The sequence below is a fragment of the Anas acuta genome, chromosome W, assembly GCF_963932015.1.
Source record: "Anas acuta chromosome W, bAnaAcu1.1, whole genome shotgun sequence".
NCBI lineage: Eukaryota > Metazoa > Chordata > Aves > Anseriformes > Anatidae > Anas > Anas acuta.
The window spans coordinates 3,316,934-3,339,555 of NC_089016.1; the positions used below are offsets into that span (position 1 = coordinate 3,316,934).

The following is a 22,622-nucleotide window of genomic DNA, read 5'->3' on the forward strand; positions in this document are numbered from 1 at the left end:
CATCAAGTTTGAAAATCATGTAAGATACACTGATCCTCTGTAACTACGCGTTAGCATTTCCTACCCAATTCTTCACAAATTTGACAAGTCCAATTTGTATAGAATTCAGCCTTAGCCTGATTCTTTCAGGTTACTTCCAACTCTGTGGCCAATATCATTTATCGATTTCATAGTTGGAAGTGATTTATTACCAACAGGACATTTTGAAAATACTTTGGTAAGCATTTCTTTTTATCACCCAAAGTACAAATTCCAGTTTTTAGGCCTGAACCAATCATTGCAAGCCATTTCAGTTAAAGCAGGAATTCACTAACACAGGTGGGCATTTATATGCCCAAATAGAGTTCTAAAGGTTCCTTGGAAATTTATCACTGGGGGCACATTAGCAAATGATCAGGCACCCATCACATACACACAGTCTTGACCAGATCCTGACAACTACACCAGATATGCATGGATGTCAGGAGCGCGGCCTCCTCTTCCAGCTGTTCCAACCCAAGCCCGCTCCTGTCCAGCCACTGGGGCCCAGCCCAGTGCCTGTAGACCCGGGGTCAACACCCAGGGCAAGGGACATAGTCGATGCTTTCCCCTTTTCAGTTTCAGCTGGTAGCAAAGCCAAGCATATGCCAGAGACACAAAGACAGATACAGAGCACTGGCATGACTGGTCACACAGGCTGCCTCAGCAAACGGCTGCCTTCAACAGCTCTTACACACAGGACTCACATGAAAGGGAGAAGGACAGGGAAATGCTTGAGAGGGTCCAGTGCAGGGCCATGAGGATGATTAAGGAAGTGGAGCAGGCTGAGGGAGCTGGTCCTCTTTAGCTTTGGGAAGAGGAGACTGCGGGGTGACCTCATTAATGTTTATAAATATGTAAAGGGCGAGTGTCAGGAGGATGCAGCCAGGCTCTTCTCAGTGACATCCAATGATAGGACAAGGGGCAATGGGTGCAAGCTGGAACACAGGACGTTCTGCTTAAATATGAGACGAAACTTCTTCACAGTGAGGGTTACAGAGCACTGAAACAGGCTGCCCAGGGGGGCTGTGGAGTCTCCTTCTCTGGAGACTTTCAAAACCCACCTGGATGTGTTCCTGTGTGACATGATTTAGGTGTTTCTGCTCCGGCAGGGGGATTAGACTAGATGATCTTTCAAGGTCCCTTCCAATCCCTACCATTCTGTGATTCTGTGAAACAGAGACAGCTGAGCCCCCTGCCTCCTCTCCGGCTGGTAGAGACAGAAGGTCAGTACTGCAGGCACACTCCACGCTCCAGGTTTTCAAGCACACACACATTTGTGGATCCCTCAAGTACCTATCATGGCTCTTCTGTCCACCTGGAACCCCTGCCCAGAGCCCAAACCCTTTACCTACTTCAGGGGCCACCTACTGACTAGCTGCTCCAGCTTTCAGTGCACTGCAAATGCACACAGTCACACACTGGTCCCTCATGCACACCACAGACACAAGCATCCCAGGGCATAGCAGCATGGACCCACTACCCGAGACCCCCGCCCCTTGCTGTCCAGCCCAGATTAAAGTCTGTGGGTGAATGCCCACACATGGTCCTCCCCCACCCAGTGCCGTGCCTCCAGTGCCGTTCCCTCAGGGCTCGGTAACGGCCGCACCCCCCTGCACTCCGCTCCCCACCCAGCCCAAGAAGCACCCAAAGGTGCCGCCACTTCTGCGCATGCACAGGCGGAACTTGGGAGGCACAGAGGTTGTGGGGGGTTCGTATGTGGGGTCCCCGAGGCAGCAGGGGGGCTGAGGCAGAGGGAGGCTGGGAAGGGGAGCAGGGATGTGAGGTGATGGGGAGGGGATGAGCAGTGTGAGGGACGGGGGGAGACAGGTTTCCACCCTATCCCGGGACATCCCAGCGCTCCCACAGGGGAAAAAGGTTTCGGTTTCACTTTCTACAGCTACCAGAAAGGAAGTGACTGACAAGTCATGGAAAGCAAGAATTCTAGACAGTAAGAAAGCTGTGGTAATAAGTATAGTGTACTTTGTTGCACATAAATTCTGTGCAACAATAAGCTATTGTAGGTAAGAATAAGCTGCACTGCTTGCTTAAATGGTTATGAATTGAAACAACTGTAATTATAACCACAGCTCTACGGTCTTTCCTCACTCTGCCAAGAATCCCTAAATAACCTGCCAGTCCCCATAGCGCCAGCTGAAAAATGTCCTTAATGTTTCTGCTGCCTCCCTGCAGCAAAAAACTCCTGCTCTAGGGGGAGGGGGGGGGGGGCGATTGCGTCCTGCAACAGCCACTCATCCGCAAGCATCTGCCTCTCTTTTGCAGCAGCACCGTGGTGAATTGGGGCATCAAGAGGCAGTATGGAGAAAATCATGGCAGATCTCTTGCGGGAAACCCTTGAAGAGCTAGGGAGATACGCCTTCCCGAGATTCAAGAGGGAACTCAGTAAAATCCAGCCTGAGGAGCAGTATGAGCGCATCAAACTGGAGAGCCTGATGGGGTTGTCACGAGCAGCCCTCGCCGAGCTGCTGTGCAGCCACTATGGACAGCCCTATTGTGTGAAGGTTACAGTCAGAGTGCTGAAGGCCATGGGAAGGAGCACCCTGGCATATGCACTCCTGCGCAGGCTGACCGATGGTAAGTTGGGGGAAATAAGATTCAGGCAGGGACTGGGGTAGCCCTGAGCCGAAGTGACCCATACCTGTTACTGCAAGTGCTGCAGAAGCCTGTTCCCCTTGGCACTGTACTGCCTTCAGCCCAAAATGCTGTGCCAAGACACACACCTCAGAACCTGGTCCCATAGAGAGCAAATGCTTCCTTCTACCCAGGTCTCCCTGGAATATCTGGGTTGCACTTACATGTCTGCAGTTGGTGTAAATAACTTGTAGATGAAGCAACATGCTCTCTGCTCCAGCCTCACCCCAGAGAAGCAGCTGGAGGGTCCCTGCACAAACCCACCTCTCCCCATGGGCCCCACTGCAGAAAGGCAGAATGCACTGGATGGGGCTCTGGGCTACACAGGGCTGGGGCACCCTCCTGGGTGGAGGGCAAGGGGTTCCTGCCCAATTCCACCATCCCACCTTCATTAGACCTTGCACTTCCCTGGGGGAAGAAGGAGGGAACTTGACACATCAACCATTCAGATGCTTTCATAGCTGGAACTACCCTGGTGAGAACGGCCCCAAAAAGACTGTCGTGGTTTAACCCGGCCGGCAGCTAAACACCACGCAGCCGTTCGCTCATCCTCCCCCCTCCCTCTCTGGGACGGGGGAGAGAAATGGAAAGTGAAGCCCGTGAGTTGAGATAAAGACAGTTTAATAAGACAGGAAAATAATAATAACAAAATAATAATAAAATAATAACAATAATAATACAATGGTGATAATAGGAAAGTAATAATAGTATGTACAAACAAGTGATGCACAATGCAATTGCTCACCACTCGCTGACCGATGCCCAGCCTAACCCCGAGCAGTCCGGCCCCCTCCCCCCAGCTAGCCACCCCTATATATTGTTTAGCATGACGTCAGATGGTATGGAATACCCCTTTGGCTAGTTTGGGTCACCTGTCCTGGGTCTGTCCCCTCCCAGCTCTTACTGCACCCCCAGCCTGCCCGTTGGCAGGACAGAGCAAAAGGCTGAGATGTCCTTGGCTTAGTATAAGCACTGCTCTGCAACAATTAAAGCATCGGGGTGTTATCAGCACTCTTCTCATCCTAAGCCAAAACACAGCATTCCACCAGCTACTAGGAAGAAAATTAATTCTGTGCTAACTGAAACCAGGACATCTATGAATTGCACCAACTGTATTCTCCACTTCTCTACAAGGGGCAAATTTTGTCGAGCTCTACAAACAAATTGTGATCCAGCAAGCCTCTAATGTGGCTAATGTCATCATGGCTCTCCTCCGTGAACGTGTACTGACCTCTGAGCAGTCTGACAGCATCATGTCAGAAAGAACCAACCAGAAGAGAATGCAGAAGCTCTATGAACTGGTGCCAATGTGGGATGTCACAAAGAAATATTGCCTGTATAAGGTTCTATGTGCAACAAATCCAATTCTCACTTTAGCATATACAGGTAAGAAATGTACCCTTACTATCTTCCCAGCTGTGAAAAAGTCAAGATAGGGGCTGGGCCTTTCAGGATAATGAGCCAACTACAGTTGCATATAAACACCTTGTCCTTGGGATGGTCAGAAGCCATTTCTATAGGAGGTGGCAGCACGTCAGTTACTGTCAAACGACAAAAGTAGAGGAGGCTATTAAGAACACATTAGGAAAACTCATGCTTCCAGCTGAATCCCAGGACTGCAGATATAGTGCTTTAACCCTAATTTTTTTCACTTCTCTGTCTCCTCTGTCCTGCAGCTGTCCAGGCACAGGGTAGCATCATATTAAAGGTTAAGCGCTGTGTGTGCTCTATACCATCATTCCCTTGGTTTTTAAATGCATCACCCTTCCAAAGTCCCCTCCTGTCCCATTTGGTACTGTAAAGCATTTTAAGATGGCTGAGGATCCAGGCAGTCCTTGGCCGTCAGTCCCCATCCTTGAGCCATGCACTGAATGATGCTGTAAGGTGCTGCTCTCCCAAACCAGAGCAAGTATCCTCTCCTGTTGCTCAGCTGCATTTCTTTACTTAGAAGCTGTCTCACCTTTGCTGTGCTCCAAGCAGCCTTTCCCAAGGCATTGAGGCAATCAAGTCACCCTGTTTTCTGGAACTCACCACTGACTCCTCTCACTTGCAGATCCCTGGGAAGACATTTTCTATCCTCAAGGTGAGCTCTGAACTACTCAGCATTGTCTTCCCTTTATATACTGAATACATCATCCTCACAAAGTCCCCTCCTGTCCCATTTGGCGCAATAATGCATTTTAAGATGTCTGGGGATCCAGACAGTCTTTGGCCTGTGGTCCCTGTCCTTGAGCTGTGTGCTGAACAGTGCTGGAAGGTGCTGCTCTCCCACACCAGAGCAAGTACCCCCTCCTGTTGCTCAGATGCATTTCTTTATTTAGAAGTTGTCTAACCTTTGCTGTGCTCCAAGCAGCCCTTCACAACCCCTTGAGGCAATCAAGTCACTCTGCTTTCTGCACCTCACCACTGACTCTTCTCTCTTGTAGGTCCCCAGAAACACACTGCAGAACTTCAATGTGAGCTATGAACTTCTCTGCATGTTCGTGCCCTCGTTTTCTGAATGCATCACCCTCGCAAAACCACCTCCTGTCCCATTCAGGGCTCAAATGCATTTTAAGATGTTTGAGGACCCAGACAGTCCTTGATCTTTGCTCTCTGTCCTTGAGTTACGAACTGGACAGTGCTGGAAGGTTCTGCTCTCCCACACCAGAGCAAGTACATCCTCCTGTTGCTCCGCTCCATTTCTGTACTTAGAAGCTGTCTCCCCTTTGCTGCACTCCAAGCAGCCTTTCCCAATCCCTCAAGGTAATCATGTCACCTTGCATTCTGTACCTCACCACTTACTCCTTTCTCTTGCAGCTCCGCAGTATCCGTCTGAACCTGTACGTCAGGGCGGTAAGTGCTGAGTGAGCTCAGAACTGCTCATCACCATCATGCCCTTTTTTTCTGAATGCATCACTCTCCCAGACTCCCCTCCTGTCCCATTTAGTGCAATAATGAAGTTCAAGATGGATGAGGATGCACGCAGTCCTTGCCTTTTGGTCCCTGTCCTTGAGCTATGCACTGGACAGTGCTGGAAGGTGCTGCTCTCCCACACCAGAGCAATACCTCCTCCCATCGCTTGGCTGCATTTATTTTCTTTAGAAGCTCTCTTTCCTTTGCTGTGCTCCAAGCAGCCTTTCCCAAGCCCTCGAGGCAATCAGGTCACCCTGCTTCCTGTACCTCACCACTGACTCCTCTCTCCTCCAGGTCTCTGGGCACAGTCTGGCCTTAGTGATCAGGGCGGTAAGTGCTGGAGGAACTCTGAACTCCTCCTCATCATCATGTCCATATTTTCTGAATGCATCACTCTCCCAGAGTCCCCTTCTGTTCTATTTCATGTAATAATGAAGTTCAAGATGGATGAGGATGCACGCAGTCCTTGCCTTTTGGTCCCTGTCCTTGAGCTATGCACTGGACAGTGCTGGAAGGTGCTGCTCTTCCATAACAGAGCAATACCTCCTCCTATTGCTTGGCTGCATTTATTTTCTTTAGAAGCTCTCTTACCTTTGCTGTGCTCCAAGCAGCCTTTCCCAAGACCTCAAGGCAATCAGGTCACCCTGCTTTCTGTACCTCACCACTGACTCCTCTCTCCTGCAGGTCCGCCGGCACAGTCTGTCTATATAGTTCCAGATGGTAAGTGCTGGGTGAACTCTAAACTGCTCAGCATCATCATTCCCTGATTTTCTGAATGCATCACTCTCCCACAGGTGTCCCCCGGGGGTCTGTGTTGGTTCCCATCCTCTTTAATATCTTCATTGATGATTTGGATGAGGGAATTGAGTGCACCCTCGGTGAAGTTGCAGATGATACTAAGATGGGAGGGAAGTGTTGATCTGCTGGAGGGTAGGAAGGCCCTGCGGAGGGACCTGGACAGGATGGGTTGATGGGCAGAGACCAATGGGATGAGGTTCAATGTGGCTAAGTGCTGGGTCCTGCACTTTGGCCACAACAACCCCATGTAATGCTACAGGCTTGGGGTGGAGTGGCTGGAAAGCTGTGCAGAGGAAAAAGATCTGGGGGTGCTGGCTGATGCTCACCTGAACATGAGCCAGCATTGTGCTCAGGTGGCCAAGAAGGCCAACAGCATCCTGTCTTATATCAGGAATAGTGCAGCCAGCAGGGCCAGGGAGATTATCGACCCCCTGTGCTCTGCTCTGGTGAGGCCGCATCACGAGTACTGTGTTCATCTTTGGGCCCCTCAGTACCAGAAGGACATCGAGGCCCTGCAACATGTCCAGAGAAGGGCTACAAAACTGGTGAAGAGTCTGGAACACAAGTCCGATGAGAAGTGGCTGAGGGAACTGGGGTTGTTTAGTCTGGAGCAGAGGAGGCTAAGGAGAGACGTTATTGCTCTCTACAAACTACCTGAAAGGAAGCTGTGGGGACTTGAATGTCCAGCCTCTTTTCACAGATAACTAGTGATAGGACTAGAGGAAACGGCCTCAAGTTGCATCAGGGGAGGTCTAGATTGGAAATTAGGAGACATTTCTTCTCAGGAAGAGCAGTCAGGCATAGGGATGGGTTGTCCAGGGACGTGGTGGTGTCACTGTCCCTGGGGGTATTCAAGGAAAGGTTGGACCTGACACTTAGGGACATGGTTTAGTTGGGTGGGTGACATTGGTAGCAGGGTGATGGTTGGACCAGATGGTCTTGAAGGTCTTTTCCAACCTTAATGATTCTATGATTCTAATGCAGTTTAAGGTGGCTGAGGATCCAGGCAGTCCTTGGCCGTCGGTCCCCATCCTCGAGCCATGCACTGAATGATGCTGTAAGGTGCTGCTCTCCCATACCAGAGCACGTATCCTCTCCTGTTGCTCAGCTGCATTTCTTTACTTAGAAGCTGTCTCACCTTTGCTGTGCTCCAAGCAGCCTTTCCCAAGGCATTGAGGCAATCAAGTCACCCTGTTTTCTGGAACTCACCACTGACTCCTCTCTCTTGCAGATCCCTGGGAAGACATTTTCTATCCTCAAGGTGAGCTCTGAACTACTCAGCATTGTCTTCCCTTTATATACTGAATACATCATCCTCACAAAGTCCCCTCCTGTCCCATTTGGTGCAATAATGCATTTTAAGATGGCTGGGGATCCAGACAGTCTTTGGCTTGTGGTCCCTGTCCTTGAGCTGTGTGCTGGACGGTCCTGGAAGGTGCTGCTCTCCCACACCAGAGCAAGTACCCCCTCCTGTTGTTCAGCTGCATTTCTTTATTTAGAAGCTGTCTAACCTTTGCTGTGCTCCAAGCAGCCCTTCACAACCCCTTGATGCAATCAAGTCACTCTGCTTTCTGCACCTCACCACTGACTCTTCTCTCTTGTAGGTCCCCAGAAACACACTGCAGAACTTCAATGTGAGCTATGAACTTCTCTGCATGTTCGTGCCCTCGTTTTCTGAATGCATCACCCTCGCAAAACCACCTCCTGTCCCATTCAGGGCTCAAATGCATTTTAAGATGTTTGAGGACCCAGACAGTCCTTGATCTTTGCTCTCTGTCCTTGAGTTACGAACTGGACAGTGCTGGAAGGTTCTGCTCTCCCACACCAGAGCAAGTACATCCTCCTGTTGCTCCGCTCCATTTCTGTACTTAGAAGCTGTCTCCCCTTTGCTGCACTCCAAGCAGCCTTTCCCAATCCCTCAAGGTAATCATGTCACCTTGCATTCTGTACCTCACCACTTACTCCTTTCTCTTGCAGCTCCCCAGTATCCGTCTGAACCTGTACGTCAGGGCGGTAAGTGCTGAGTGAGCTCAGAACTGCTCATCACCATCATGCCCTTTTTTTCTGAATGCATCACTCTCCCAGACTCCCCTCCTGTCCCATTTAGTGCAATAATGAAGTTCAAGATGGATGAGGATGCACGCAGTCCTTGCCTTTTGGTCCCTGTCCTTGAGCTATGCACTGGACAGTGCTGGAAGGTGCTGCTCTCCCACACCAGAGCAATACCTCCTCCCATCGCTTGGCTGCATTTATTTTCTTTAGAAGCTCTCTTTCCTTTGCTGTGCTCCAAGCAGCCTTTCCCAAGCCCTCGAGGCAATCAGGTCACCCTGCTTCCTGTACCTCACCACTGACTCCTCTCTCCTCCAGGTCTCTGGGCACAGTCTGGCCTTAGTGATCAGGGCGGTAAGTGCTGGAGGAACTCTGAACTCCTCCTCATCATCATGTCCATATTTTCTGAATGCATCACTCTCCCAGAGTCCCCTTCTGTTCTATTTCATGTAATAATGAAGTTCAAGATGGATGAGGATGCACGCAGTCCTTGCCTTTTGGTCCCTGTCCTTGAGCTATGCACTGGACAGTGCTGGAAGGTGCTGCTCTTCCATAACAGAGCAATACCTCCTCCTATTGCTTGGCTGCATTTATTTTCTTTAGAAGCTCTCTTACCTTTGCTGTGCTCCAAGCAGCCTTTCCCAAGACCTCAAGGCAATCAGGTCACCCTGCTTTCTGTACCTCACCACTGACTCCTCTCTCCTGCAGGTCCGCCGGCACAGTCTGTCTATATAGTTCCAGATGGTAAGTGCTGGGTGAACTCTAAACTGCTCAGCATCATCATTCCCTGATTTTCTGAATGCATCACTCTCCCACAGGTGTCCCCCGGGGGTCTGTGTTGGTTCCCATCCTCTTTAATATCTTCATTGATGATTTGGATGAGGGAATTGAGTGCACCCTCGGTGAAGTTGCAGATGATACTAAGATGGGAGGGAAGTGTTGATCTGCTGGAGGGTAGGAAGGCCCTGCGGAGGGACCTGGACAGGATGGGTTGATGGGCAGAGACCAATGGGATGAGGTTCAATGTGGCTAAGTGCTGGGTCCTGCACTTTGGCCACAACAACCCCATGTAATGCTACAGGCTTGGGGTGGAGTGGCTGGAAAGCTGTGCAGAGGAAAAAGATCTGGGGGTGCTGGCTGATGCTCACCTGAACATGAGCCAGCATTGTGCTCAGGTGGCCAAGAAGGCCAACAGCATCCTGTCTTATATCAGGAATAGTGCAGCCAGCAGGGCCAGGGAGATTATCGACCCCCTGTGCTCTGCTCTGGTGAGGCCGCATCACGAGTACTGTGTTCATCTTTGGGCCCCTCAGTACCAGAAGGACATCGAGGCCCTGCAACATGTCCAGAGAAGGGCTACAAAACTGGTGAAGAGTCTGGAACACAAGTCCGATGAGAAGTGGCTGAGGGAACTGGGGTTGTTTAGTCTGGAGCAGAGGAGGCTAAGGAGAGACGTTATTGCTCTCTACAAACTACCTGAAAGGAAGCTGTGGGGACTTGAATGTCCAGCCTCTTTTCACAGATAACTAGTGATAGGACTAGAGGAAACGGCCTCAAGTTGCATCAGGGGAGGTCTAGATTGGAAATTAGGAGACATTTCTTCTCAGGAAGAGCAGTCAGGCATAGGGATGGGTTGTCCAGGGACGTGGTGGTGTCACTGTCCCTGGGGGTATTCAAGGAAAGGTTGGACCTGACACTTAGGGACATGGTTTAGTTGGGTGGGTGACATTGGTAGCAGGGTGATGGTTGGACCAGATGGTCTTGAAGGTCTTTTCCAACCTTAATGATTCTATGATTCTAATGCAGTTTAAGGTGGCTGAGGATCCAGGCAGTCCTTGGCCGTCGGTCCCCATCCTCGAGCCATGCACTGAATGATGCTGTAAGGTGCTGCTCTCCCATACCAGAGCACGTATCCTCTCCTGTTGCTCAGCTGCATTTCTTTACTTAGAAGCTGTCTCACCTTTGCTGTGCTCCAAGCAGCCTTTCCCAAGGCATTGAGGCAATCAAGTCACCCTGTTTTCTGGAACTCACCACTGACTCCTCTCTCTTGCAGATCCCTGGGAAGACATTTTCTATCCTCAAGGTGAGCTCTGAACTACTCAGCATTGTCTTCCCTTTATATACTGAATACATCATCCTCACAAAGTCCCCTCCTGTCCCATTTGGTGCAATAATGCATTTTAAGATGGCTGGGGATCCAGACAGTCTTTGGCTTGTGGTCCCTGTCCTTGAGCTGTGTGCTGGACGGTCCTGGAAGGTGCTGCTCTCCCACACCAGAGCAAGTACCCCCTCCTGTTGTTCAGCTGCATTTCTTTATTTAGAAGCTGTCTAACCTTTGCTGTGCTCCAAGCAGCCCTTCACAACCCCTTGATGCAATCAAGTCACTCTGCTTTCTGCACCTCACCACTGACTCTTCTCTCTTGTAGGTCCCCAGAAACACACTGCAGAACTTCAATGTGAGCTATGAACTTCTCTGCATGTTCGTGCCCTCGTTTTCTGAATGCATCACCCTCGCAAAACCACCTCCTGTCCCATTCAGGGCTCAAATGCATTTTAAGATGTTTGAGGACCCAGACAGTCCTTGATCTTTGCTCTCTGTCCTTGAGTTACGAACTGGACAGTGCTGGAAGGTTCTGCTCTCCCACACCAGAGCAAGTACATCCTCCTGTTGCTCCGCTCCATTTCTGTACTTAGAAGCTGTCTCCCCTTTGCTGCACTCCAAGCAGCCTTTCCCAATCCCTCAAGGTAATCATGTCACCTTGCATTCTGTACCTCACCACTTACTCCTTTCTCTTGCAGCTCCCCAGTATCCGTCTGAACCTGTACGTCAGGGCGGTAAGTGCTGAGTGAGCTCAGAACTGCTCATCACCATCATGCCCTTTTTTTCTGAATGCATCACTCTCCCAGACTCCCCTCCTGTCCCATTTAGTGCAATAATGAAGTTCAAGATGGATGAGGATGCACGCAGTCCTTGCCTTTTGGTCCCTGTCCTTGAGCTATGCACTGGACAGTGCTGGAAGGTGCTGCTCTCCCACACCAGAGCAATACCTCCTCCCATCGCTTGGCTGCATTTATTTTCTTTAGAAGCTCTCTTTCCTTTGCTGTGCTCCAAGCAGCCTTTCCCAAGCCCTCGAGGCAATCAGGTCACCCTGCTTCCTGTACCTCACCACTGACTCCTCTCTCCTCCAGGTCTCTGGGCACAGTCTGGCCTTAGTGATCAGGGCGGTAAGTGCTGGAGGAACTCTGAACTCCTCCTCATCATCATGTCCATATTTTCTGAATGCATCACTCTCCCAGAGTCCCCTTCTGTTCTATTTCATGTAATAATGAAGTTCAAGATGGATGAGGATGCACGCAGTCCTTGCCTTTTGGTCCCTGTCCTTGAGCTATGCACTGGACAGTGCTGGAAGGTGCTGCTCTTCCATAACAGAGCAATACCTCCTCCTATTGCTTGGCTGCATTTATTTTCTTTAGAAGCTCTCTTACCTTTGCTGTGCTCCAAGCAGCCTTTCCCAAGACCTCAAGGCAATCAGGTCACCCTGCTTTCTGTACCTCACCACTGACTCCTCTCTCCTGCAGGTCCGCCGGCACAGTCTGTCTATATAGTTCCAGATGGTAAGTGCTGGGTGAACTCTAAACTGCTCAGCATCATCATTCCCTGATTTTCTGAATGCATCACTCTCCCACAGGTGTCCCCCGGGGGTCTGTGTTGGTTCCCATCCTCTTTAATATCTTCATTGATGATTTGGATGAGGGAATTGAGTGCACCCTCGGTGAAGTTGCAGATGATACTAAGATGGGAGGGAAGTGTTGATCTGCTGGAGGGTAGGAAGGCCCTGCGGAGGGACCTGGACAGGATGGGTTGATGGGCAGAGACCAATGGGATGAGGTTCAATGTGGCTAAGTGCTGGGTCCTGCACTTTGGCCACAACAACCCCATGTAATGCTACAGGCTTGGGGTGGAGTGGCTGGAAAGCTGTGCAGAGGAAAAAGATCTGGGGGTGCTGGCTGATGCTCACCTGAACATGAGCCAGCATTGTGCTCAGGTGGCCAAGAAGGCCAACAGCATCCTGTCTTATATCAGGAATAGTGCAGCCAGCAGGGCCAGGGAGATTATCGACCCCCTGTGCTCTGCTCTGGTGAGGCCGCATCACGAGTACTGTGTTCATCTTTGGGCCCCTCAGTACCAGAAGGACATCGAGGCCCTGCAACATGTCCAGAGAAGGGCTACAAAACTGGTGAAGAGTCTGGAACACAAGTCCGATGAGAAGTGGCTGAGGGAACTGGGGTTGTTTAGTCTGGAGCAGAGGAGGCTAAGGAGAGACGTTATTGCTCTCTACAAACTACCTGAAAGGAAGCTGTGGGGACTTGAATGTCCAGCCTCTTTTCACAGATAACTAGTGATAGGACTAGAGGAAACGGCCTCAAGTTGCATCAGGGGAGGTCTAGATTGGAAATTAGGAGACATTTCTTCTCAGGAAGAGCAGTCAGGCATAGGGATGGGTTGTCCAGGGACGTGGTGGTGTCACTGTCCCTGGGGGTATTCAAGGAAAGGTTGGACCTGACACTTAGGGACATGGTTTAGTTGGGTGGGTGACATTGGTAGCAGGGTGATGGTTGGACCAGATGGTCTTGAAGGTCTTTTCCAACCTTAATGATTCTATGATTCTAATGCAGTTTAAGGTGGCTGAGGATCCAGGCAGTCCTTGGCCGTCGGTCCCCATCCTCGAGCCATGCACTGAATGATGCTGTAAGGTGCTGCTCTCCCATACCAGAGCACGTATCCTCTCCTGTTGCTCAGCTGCATTTCTTTACTTAGAAGCTGTCTCACCTTTGCTGTGCTCCAAGCAGCCTTTCCCAAGGCATTGAGGCAATCAAGTCACCCTGTTTTCTGGAACTCACCACTGACTCCTCTCTCTTGCAGATCCCTGGGAAGACATTTTCTATCCTCAAGGTGAGCTCTGAACTACTCAGCATTGTCTTCCCTTTATATACTGAATACATCATCCTCACAAAGTCCCCTCCTGTCCCATTTGGTGCAATAATGCATTTTAAGATGGCTGGGGATCCAGACAGTCTTTGGCTTGTGGTCCCTGTCCTTGAGCTGTGTGCTGGACGGTCCTGGAAGGTGCTGCTCTCCCACACCAGAGCAAGTACCCCCTCCTGTTGTTCAGCTGCATTTCTTTATTTAGAAGCTGTCTAACCTTTGCTGTGCTCCAAGCAGCCCTTCACAACCCCTTGATGCAATCAAGTCACTCTGCTTTCTGCACCTCACCACTGACTCTTCTCTCTTGTAGGTCCCCAGAAACACACTGCAGAACTTCAATGTGAGCTATGAACTTCTCTGCATGTTCGTGCCCTCGTTTTCTGAATGCATCACCCTCGCAAAACCACCTCCTGTCCCATTCAGGGCTCAAATGCATTTTAAGATGTTTGAGGACCCAGACAGTCCTTGATCTTTGCTCTCTGTCCTTGAGTTACGAACTGGACAGTGCTGGAAGGTTCTGCTCTCCCACACCAGAGCAAGTACATCCTCCTGTTGCTCCGCTCCATTTCTGTACTTAGAAGCTGTCTCCCCTTTGCTGCACTCCAAGCAGCCTTTCCCAATCCCTCAAGGTAATCATGTCACCTTGCATTCTGTACCTCACCACTTACTCCTTTCTCTTGCAGCTCCCCAGTATCCGTCTGAACCTGTACGTCAGGGCGGTAAGTGCTGAGTGAGCTCAGAACTGCTCATCACCATCATGCCCTTTTTTTCTGAATGCATCACTCTCCCAGACTCCCCTCCTGTCCCATTTAGTGCAATAATGAAGTTCAAGATGGATGAGGATGCACGCAGTCCTTGCCTTTTGGTCCCTGTCCTTGAGCTATGCACTGGACAGTGCTGGAAGGTGCTGCTCTCCCACACCAGAGCAATACCTCCTCCCATCGCTTGGCTGCATTTATTTTCTTTAGAAGCTCTCTTTCCTTTGCTGTGCTCCAAGCAGCCTTTCCCAAGCCCTCAAGGCAATCATGTCACCCTGCATTCTGTACCTCACCACTTACTCCTCTCTCTTTCAGGTCCCCGGGCACAGTCTTTCATTAAATTTCACGGTGGTAAGTGCTGGGTGAACTCTGAACTGTTCAGAATTGTCATCCCCTCATTTTCTGAATGCATCACCCTCCCAAAGTCACCTCCTGTCCCATTCAGTGCTCTAATGCATTTTAAGGTGGCTGAAAATCCAGGTAGTCCTTGGCCCGTGGTCCCCATCCTCGAGCTATGCACTGGACAGTGCTGGAAGGTGCTGCTCTTCCATAACAGAGCAAGTACTTGTTTGTGTTGCTCAGCTGCATTTCTTTTACTTAAAAGCTGCCTCTCCTTTGCTCTGCTCCAGGCAGCCTTTCCCAAGCCCTCGAGGCAATCAGGTCACCCTGCTTCCTGTACCTCACCACTGACTCCTCTCTCCTCCAGGTCTCTGGGCACAGTCTGGCCTTAGTAATCAGGGCGATAAGTGCTGAGTGAGCTCTGAATTGCTCAGTGTCATCATCTTCTTATTTTCTTAATGTATCACCCTCCCAAAATCCCCTCAGGATATACCCTTCCAGAAGCAGAGCTGGCATTGAGTTTCCAACTTTTACCTGTGCATCCACAGCAGGCACCTGGCTCCACTACAGACTGAGCCTTGGAGGGAAAAATCTCTCCGCTTCTGAGATGACAGGCTACAAAACTATGAAATTTTGGCTATGAAAGCCAAAGAAATTATGGCTGAACCTAGATGTTCCTCATGAGGAAATGCAACACAGCGAGTATCTCCCTTCAGCCAAGCCCAGACCTGTCCTGGGCAGTGGAGTGGAGGGATCCAAGTCCACCTTTCTTCTCACTGCTGGAGAGAGAGAAAAAACCACCTCAGCTGGAGCAAGGTGGGCCACAATCTCAGCTCCACTTTGAGTAGCCACTCAAGACTCAAAGTGTACATGCAAAGGCAGCAAAGTATCTTGCAAACATAATCAGGGAATAGCACAAAGGGGGCTCCCATGTGGCTATGCCTCACAGCAGGGAGGGTTCCACTGACTTCACTCCAGTTCTCTTCCCAGTATCATTCAGGATAAGAAAATCAGAAACATTCCTGGCAAGTGTATTATCACAACTGATAAAACAAAATTAAATTCACACTGCAGCCAAATACCTAAGAGCTGTGTGCAGAATGGAGAGTTACCCAAAGCAGCAGTTAGATCAATTCAAATTCTATGTAGTCATGCTACTTAAAATGTCTAACAATCTAGACAGTTCTTGGCTTTTGGTTTCCTCCTTCATAGTATGTCCTGAGCAATGATACAGCATGTCACTATTCCAGGAAGTGGCAAGTGTCTTCTACAGCTCAGCTGCATTTCTGTTTGCTGTTCCCCAAGCTGTCTTTTTCAAGGGATCTACTGGGAAATGGAAGTACAGGGAGGGTGGGAAGAGGCCATTCCTCAGGCCTCCTGCTGCTGAGCAAGAAATATGGGGCTTAAATGTCAGCTGGGATCTCTTGGCTTCAACCTTCATGAATAGACCCGCAAGGCAGTCAGAGGAAGGATCTCAAGAGGTTTAGGGGAAAATGTAAAGGTGGGTTCTGAACTGGGACAGCTCCTCTGGAGCATTCAGGCTCAAGTTCCTACAAGACCTCAGGAGTTGGGGAGGTCATCACAGCTCCTGAGGCCTTAGGGAGAAAGGATGCTCACTTGCTTGTTACTTGACAGCTACAGCTGGGGACTTGCCCTCTAAAAAGACAGACTGGTCGAACGAGGGCAGCAGCGTCCATGGGGCAGCAGTGTCCATGTTACCACTCTTTGGAGACATTGATAAGAGCACCAGTCCCAGTTCGGGCAGCAACACACGTTCAGGTGCCATCTGCATGTCATGTCGCACTGAAGAGGTAAGGCAGTACTGGGTTCTCCTTACTCCTGTCCTCACCTTGGCTACAAGAGCTTCTTGGAGCTCCTCTCCAAGGGCAGCATGTGAGTGCATGAAGACATCCAGCACCTGGGCTCAGGGTCTGCACATCTCTGCCTGCTCACGCTATTGTGGTTTCCCAGGCTACCCTTGTACACATCCATCTCTGGTGTTGACCAGCAAAGGGAAGTGAAAAGGGGGATTCATTTCCAGTCACTTCAGTGCATCTGGATACAATCCTAATGAGCTCTTTGACTCATTTCATGTGGGACAAAAGCCTGATGCATTTTCTGAGCCTGAGGCCCTGAGTCAGAGCCAAAGAAGCGCCCAGGAGGAAGCCCATAGGGCCAAGACAAGCACATGCTCTTTGATCCACCAGCCTAATGGATGAGGGGAGAGCTATGGACATTGTCTTCCTGGACTTCAGTAAGACAATATCCACAGCTCTGACATTGTCCTCTATTGATATCCTCATAAAGAAGCTGTTGATGGATGGCAGGGTGGGCAAACAGTGAGGTGGATTCAAAACTCTCTGAACACCTGGGCCCAGAGGGTAGTGGCCAGTAGCACAAGGTCTAGCTGGAGTCCAGTAACTAGTGGTGTACATCAGGGATCTGTGCTGGGTGCTGTCCTGTTTAATATCTTCATTAATGATCTGGATAATGGGACAGAGTTTACCATCACCAAGTTTGTAGATGACACACAACTGGCTGTACTATTGCACTGAGCTTCCCCAGTACAAGAAAGAGCACCATGGAACTATGGGAGAGAGTCCCACATAGGGACATGGAGATGACAAAAGGCCGGGAGCACTTCTATGAGGAAAGCCTGAGAGCGCTGACACAGGTTTCCAAGAGAGGTTGTGAAGTCTTCTTCCCTGGAGATCTTCAAAAACTCTCTGGACATGGTCCTGGGCAACCTGCTCTAGGTGGGCCTGCTTGAACAGGGGTTTTGGACCAGACTGTAGAATTGTTTAGGCTGTAAAAGACCTTTAAGATCAGGAAGTCCAACCATCCACCTAACACTACCACGTCCACCACTAAACCATGTCCCTAAGTGCCACATCCACACACCTCTTAAATAGCTCCAGGGACAGCAACTCCACCACCTCCCTGGGCAGCCTGTTCCAATGCCTTACCACCCTTCTTGCTTATTCCTTCAGCTTTTCTTCTGGGCAGCTTTCCAGACACTCTTCCCCAAGCCTATACCACTGTATGGGGTTGCTATGGCCCAAGTGCAGGACCCTGCACTTACCATTGTTGAATGTCATGTGATTGGACTCAGTCAATTGATCTAACTTATCCAGATCCCTCTGCAAACCTTTCCTACCCTCAGGCAGATTCAGCACTTGGTGTCAGCGGCAAACTCACTGAGGGTGCACTCCATCCCCTCAACAAGATAATTGATAAAAGTCTTAAACAAAAGTGGCCCTGGTACTGAGCCCTGGGGAACACCACTTGTGGCCCTCTGCCCACCAGGTTTAACTCCACTCACAACAACCCTTTGGGCCCAACCACCCAGACATTTTTTTACCCAGAGAAGTGTACACCCATTTAAGCTATGGGCAGCCAGTTTCTCCAAGACAATGCTGTAGGAAACAGTATTAGATGACCTCCTGAGGTCCTTTCCAACCTTGAACACCCTGTGAATCTGTGATTCTTGTTTAGGACTGGGCAGAAGAAGTGAAGCCAGAGATTATTGGGGACAAACGAGGGAAGAAGGAGATATACAGGTAAGCACCTGGTGGCTGAGTGTGTTCCATTCTGCCCTGCACAAACAGTTACAAGTATGGGCCAGTTCTTATGGTAGGTGGAAGGGATTAATTCATACCAATTAAAGATCTCTAGGCCAGGAAAGTCTACAACAGAGGAAGATACCCATGCAACAGAGAGACATAGGTGCTTTTACAAGGCAGATCCCTGCCATGTCTTTACACATCGGGCAGTTGTGCTGAGGAAAGCCTCAAAGCAGGATACTCCAAGGAAAAGGGTAGGGTGATCCCACAGCCTGGTGTTTAACTTGACAGTTCCTTTCTCCTCTCATTCCACCACTCTTCAGAGCTCATTTTCCTCGGGCTGGTCTGTTCCGCTGTGTCGAGACGGACCTTGAGTTCCTGGTGAGGACAGCCACCAGCATTGAGTACAAGTACTCCTTCTGGGAGCGTCACCTGGCTTCAGGGATCCCCCCTGTATGGATGGAGGTTGGCCCTGTGTTTGACATCCATGCCCCACCAGGCACCGTAGAGGCCATTCATATCCCACACTTCCTGTGTCTTGGAGGTACTGTGGCAAAGATGATGTCTTGGTGGGTGAGACAGCGAGGGGCCCTACAGGAGCACACACCCACTTGCTGGCTGGCTGCCCTGGTGGGGCAAGCCAATCTGTAACATATTTTGTCCATTGACAGAGAGGAAGCAAAACACTTTCGGGATCCAAATTGCCCACGTTGTTGATGGGAACCTACTCCTGGAGAAGCCTACAAGGGTGAAGCCATTCCATGCTGTGCTGCAGGACCCCAGCTTTTCCCCCATGGGTGTCATAGTGCTTTCTGACATATTGCCATTCATCCCCGTCCATTCCCTTGTACTTCTCTATCAGGTCTTAAGTGCTGCAGACATCACCTTTCACCTCTACCTAATCCCCAACCATCGTGGCCTGGAAAAGGTGAGTGTGCCTCTGATTCTGTTCATTCAAGTTTGGTGGTTCCCAGGGTACACACCCAGGTCACCTGTGCACATCCTCTATGCAGTCAAGAGAGACAGGCGCCTCCAGGCTGCAATTCCTCCCCCTGGCCATGGCACACATTACCAGACAGCTTCTGGGAGGATGTCTCTCCCTTGACCACAAAACAGCCTTGGCCATGTGGTCAGAAGCAAGGCCCAACCTTTAGATGCTTGCACTGGGGCACAAATCCCCAGAGAGTCCAGGCAGTGTGCCTGTCATCTAAGGAGAGGTGAGGGGCAGCAGCAACAACATGCCATCAGAGGGTGGCCTGGAGAGACAGTTTATCTCAGGGGACACTAAACAACACCTTCTCTGTGACTCTGGTGCAGCAAGAGCATCAGGAAAAGACTGGGTTCATTCGGTGAAATCACCTGGAGGAAAGGCCTCTGTTGAAGAGGGTCCCACAAGGCATCAGAGGGATCCTGCTCTTTCAAACTGCTTGTAGCTTTTCCTCCTCAGCTGAGTTCTACCAGAGCAATCAGACTAGCACTTTGTCTCCCTGCCCTCTTGGCACTCCCGTCACCACTTCTCAAGTCACTATGCTACAATTTTGCAGGCAGTGGATGAGGATGAGAAGAGAAATGGACATTCGGTCTTGGTGAACAAACCTCCCAACACCATCCGACCACTGAGATTTAAGAGGTGGTATCGCGTATCCGGTCCTTCAAGGGCAGAGATAAACCCCAAAGTAAGTGAACCTTGTACCTCATGACCAGGGTGAACAATAGTGTTCTCATGGATCATCATGACACACTACCCTGCCTCTTCTAGAAGCTGAAATTCACCTACCTGTCATTGGACAGACGTCAGCGCGTCACTGAGATCTACATCAAGGACATGGAGGAAGGAATGCAGCTCACCTTGACAAAGGCGGACCAGGAGGGCAAAAGGGACTGCGAGCCACTCTGGGACACCTTCCTTAGAGCAGGTAGGGAGAGCAGGATGCAGGTCTATGTCACAGGTTCTGACAGGCTTGGAGGATGTCCAAATGTTCAGTCCCCTGCCCTGGGAAGGGAGCATGGTGCAGACATGCTCAGGTGCAGATGTTCAGACATCAAATAATGCGCGTCCCATCCTCCTGTCTTCAATTCTTACTCTCCATTCTCCTTCTGTCTCTCCTCCAGGTGACATCAAGCAGCTGGCCACCTCTTCCACTCCAAGATGCTCAGGTTTGTTCATCTTTTGGGGTGTGTGGGTTTGGCAGGGAGGGCCAGGGAGAAGACATCACATGTGGAAGGAGCGTTTCCTCAGTCGTGGTGGCAGATTTCCCTTCAGCAGACATCCTCATCTCAGGGGAGAATGGCAGTAGACCTGTGTGGTGACAGGAGTTGGACTCGATGATCCTTATGGGTCCCTTCCATCTCGGGATGTTCTATAACTCTATGATTCTAGTATGACATCCAGGCGAGGGACAATGGGACAGTATGAGGACACAAGCTATTTCCACAGAATGCCAGCCATGGCTTTCCACCTAACCTGAGATCTTCCTTTCTGCTGCTCACCCATGCAGGTCACTCACTTTTGGAGCATGAGCCATCCTCTGCTCTCCAGGTCAGACATAAAGGTGAGTTCATGACTGCTTTCCTTAACCCTAATACAGCCCAGACTGCCAGAGGGGGAAGGGCCATGAGGCCATAATGCAGAAGAATCTGTGGACTCATGTGTCCCCTTCATCAGTGCTTCAGGATTCACTACAACACCAAAGAACCACAGCTCAGGGTTCTACATGCAGATGTCTTCCGAGCTGGTGCATCTCAGCTCCTGCCAGTGCAGAACTGGGGTTCCATCATGTCCCTCTGCTCATCCATATGGTCCCCTAGGAGACTCCCAGGAGGTCCCACTTTAGCTCCAAGAGGGAAGTGTCCCTGGACACAACTCTGTCCTATCTGCCAACAGAAGGTGTCCCCGACAGCCCCAGAGGATTATATCAAAGCCCCAAACCACTTCAGAGTTGTGGCCTATAAAGCACATCTCTAGAAATAGATTCTGACTAGGGTGAGGAGGACCAGGATGAGATCTGCTTTGAGGTCACGGATATCTCTCTCTCCTGCACAAAATCTTAGTGGAAGTGGGAGATACAAGATGGATTAATTTTCCATGCCACCTATGCCCTAAGGGTCAAGGGACAGCAGTAACGGGACCTTCAGTATTAACACTGGTGGGTTGTCTCTTGCCAAGCTGGCAGCAGCACCCAACCATTCACCCTTCTGTACATGTCCAGCCTGTGCACCAGGACAGCATTTTGTGGAGAAACACCGAGAGCAGCTGATCCAGCGTGTGACATCAGTCGACAGCATTCTGGATCGGCTCTACATGCGTGTTCTGAATGATGAGCAGTACAACCACATCCGAGCAAACAGCATCAGGCAGGAGAAAATGCGCCTCCTCTACGACTTCATGTCCAGCTGGGACACCAAATGCAAGGACCTGTTCCTTCGTGTGCTGGAGGAAACCAATCCCCACCTCATCCAAGACCTCAAGGATCGTGAGGGCCAACCTGAGGATGATGGTGGTTCCAAGTGAACACAGGACTTTGAGGACTCAGGGAGGGTGAGAGATGGGGAGCCCCAGGATGGGATCTAAGGACTCAGGGGAGCCTGCACTACAGTCTCAGGAGGAGCCAGCAGCCAGCGCTGCTGAGGGGGACTGATGAAGTAGTATGATAACCCTTCCTGTGCACTGCACCACGTGGGGAAAAAGCTGGCCCCAGAGCCAGTAGGTGTGAAAAGAAACAAAAAAAAAAAAAAAAAAAAAAAAAGAAGAAAAAAAAAGTTGAAATGGTGCTTCCGAGCCAGGAATTGTCCTTAGAGTACAAGAAGACTGTTTGCACTCATGTTTGTCACTTCCCGTGTTCTGCCTGCACTCTGAGTGCTGTTCCAGCAAAGCCCAGGTTTACCAGCCCCACACGGCTGCCTCAGCTGCCCCTAAGGATCCAGGGGGCTCAGGCATTGGGATGGCTCCTGGGTGTCCCCACAACTGACAGCTCCTGTCAGGAGACCCCCCTGGGACAACAATCACCCCCACTGGCTCCTGTTGCCTTAGGGCTGCCCCCACAATCATCTTCCACAGCCTGTGTAACCCCGAGATCTCTGGCACCCCTGAAGCCAGTGCCCTCACTGCCACTCCCTCAGCCCCCTCAGGGGGTGCCTGAGGAAAAGGGAGGGAGGGAAGCCAAAAAGGGGAGCGGGGGATGCAAAAAAATAGGGAGAGGGTGAGCATTGTGAGGGGCGGGGGGGGTCCATGGCACACCAGCACAGCAGGGCCTGGGTTTCTGTCCTACCCTGGGACAACCCATCGCTCCCCCAGCCCAGGAAAGTTCAATGTAGGCACAGTTCCTGCAGGCCCATACCAGAACTCAGAACTACACACAAGGCTGGCTGCTGCCATCCCAACCCCAGAAGCTGGGGAACAAACATGCAGAGTGATGTTTTTCTTCTGGTCTGGGCAACTATGGACATTTGCTTTGTTCCAGATACATACTGGAAATTTTCTCAATTTTAAGCACTACAACCTTACTATTTTCTCTTCCAATCCTCTGTTCCAGATCCCATACCTGCTGCAGTGAATGGTATTGT

At 50.4% G+C, this 22,622-nt stretch overlaps 2 protein-coding genes across 4 annotated transcripts; both read left to right on the plus strand.

The window, feature by feature from the left end:
• Positions 1-1,868: 1,868 nt before the first annotated feature.
• Positions 1,869-5,152, plus strand: LOC137847264 (apoptosis-associated speck-like protein containing a CARD). Of its 3 annotated transcripts, XM_068665557.1 has the most exons (6): positions 1,869-2,042; positions 2,302-2,613; positions 3,805-4,056; positions 4,347-4,378; positions 4,723-4,753; positions 5,097-5,152. In XM_068665557.1, the coding sequence occupies exons 2-6, from the start codon at positions 2,337-2,339 to the stop codon at positions 5,135-5,137; spliced, it is 633 nt and encodes a 210-aa protein (XP_068521658.1). In that variant the 5' UTR covers positions 1,869-2,042; positions 2,302-2,336; the 3' UTR covers positions 5,138-5,152. The 3 variants fall into 3 exon arrangements, 2 of the variants coding, with proteins under 2 accessions (XP_068521658.1, XP_068521659.1); XR_011090894.1 differs by having other exon boundaries at positions 4,347-4,753; positions 5,097-5,144; XM_068665558.1 differs by lacking the exon at positions 4,347-4,378 and having other exon boundaries at positions 4,724-4,753.
• Positions 5,153-5,421: 269 nt separating this feature from the next.
• LOC137847359 (NACHT, LRR and PYD domains-containing protein 1b allele 2-like) lies at positions 5,422-21,964 on the plus strand. Its single transcript, XM_068665640.1, has 24 exons — positions 5,422-5,476; positions 5,860-5,895; positions 6,250-6,285; positions 7,595-7,624; positions 7,968-7,997; positions 8,341-8,376; positions 9,121-9,156; positions 10,466-10,495; positions 10,839-10,868; positions 11,212-11,247; positions 11,992-12,027; positions 13,337-13,366; positions 13,710-13,739; positions 14,083-14,118; positions 14,473-14,508; positions 16,132-16,307; positions 17,992-18,056; positions 18,383-18,603; positions 18,731-18,987; positions 19,604-19,735; positions 19,819-19,975; positions 20,172-20,216; positions 20,558-20,611; positions 21,269-21,964. Exons 1-24 carry the CDS (start codon positions 5,422-5,424, stop codon positions 21,568-21,570), a joined length of 1,932 nt encoding a protein of 643 aa, XP_068521741.1. The 3' UTR covers positions 21,571-21,964.
• The last annotated feature ends 658 nt before the right edge of the window (positions 21,965-22,622 follow it).

Excerpts from the sequence above, each read along its gene's own strand:
- LOC137847264 (XM_068665557.1), top strand. The coding sequence starts at position 2,337 with ATGGAGAAAATCATGGCAGATCTCTTGCGGGAAACCCTTGAAGAGCTA. Across the intron at positions 2,614-3,804 it reads CCTGCGCAGGCTGACCGATG|GGGCAAATTTTGTCGAGCTC; the intron begins GTAAGTTGGGGG and ends CTTCTCTACAAG. Across the intron at positions 4,379-4,722 it reads AGGGTAGCATCATATTAAAG|GATCCCTGGGAAGACATTTT; the intron begins GTTAAGCGCTGT and ends CTCTCACTTGCA.
- LOC137847359 (XM_068665640.1), top strand. The coding sequence starts at position 5,422 with ATGTCACCTTGCATTCTGTACCTCACCACTTACTCCTTTCTCTTGCAG. Across the intron at positions 7,625-7,967 it reads AGACATTTTCTATCCTCAAG|GTCCCCAGAAACACACTGCA; the intron begins GTGAGCTCTGAA and ends TCTCTCTTGTAG. Across the intron at positions 14,119-14,472 it reads TGAACCTGTACGTCAGGGCG|GTCCCCGGGCACAGTCTTTC; the intron begins GTAAGTGCTGAG and ends TCTCTCTTTCAG.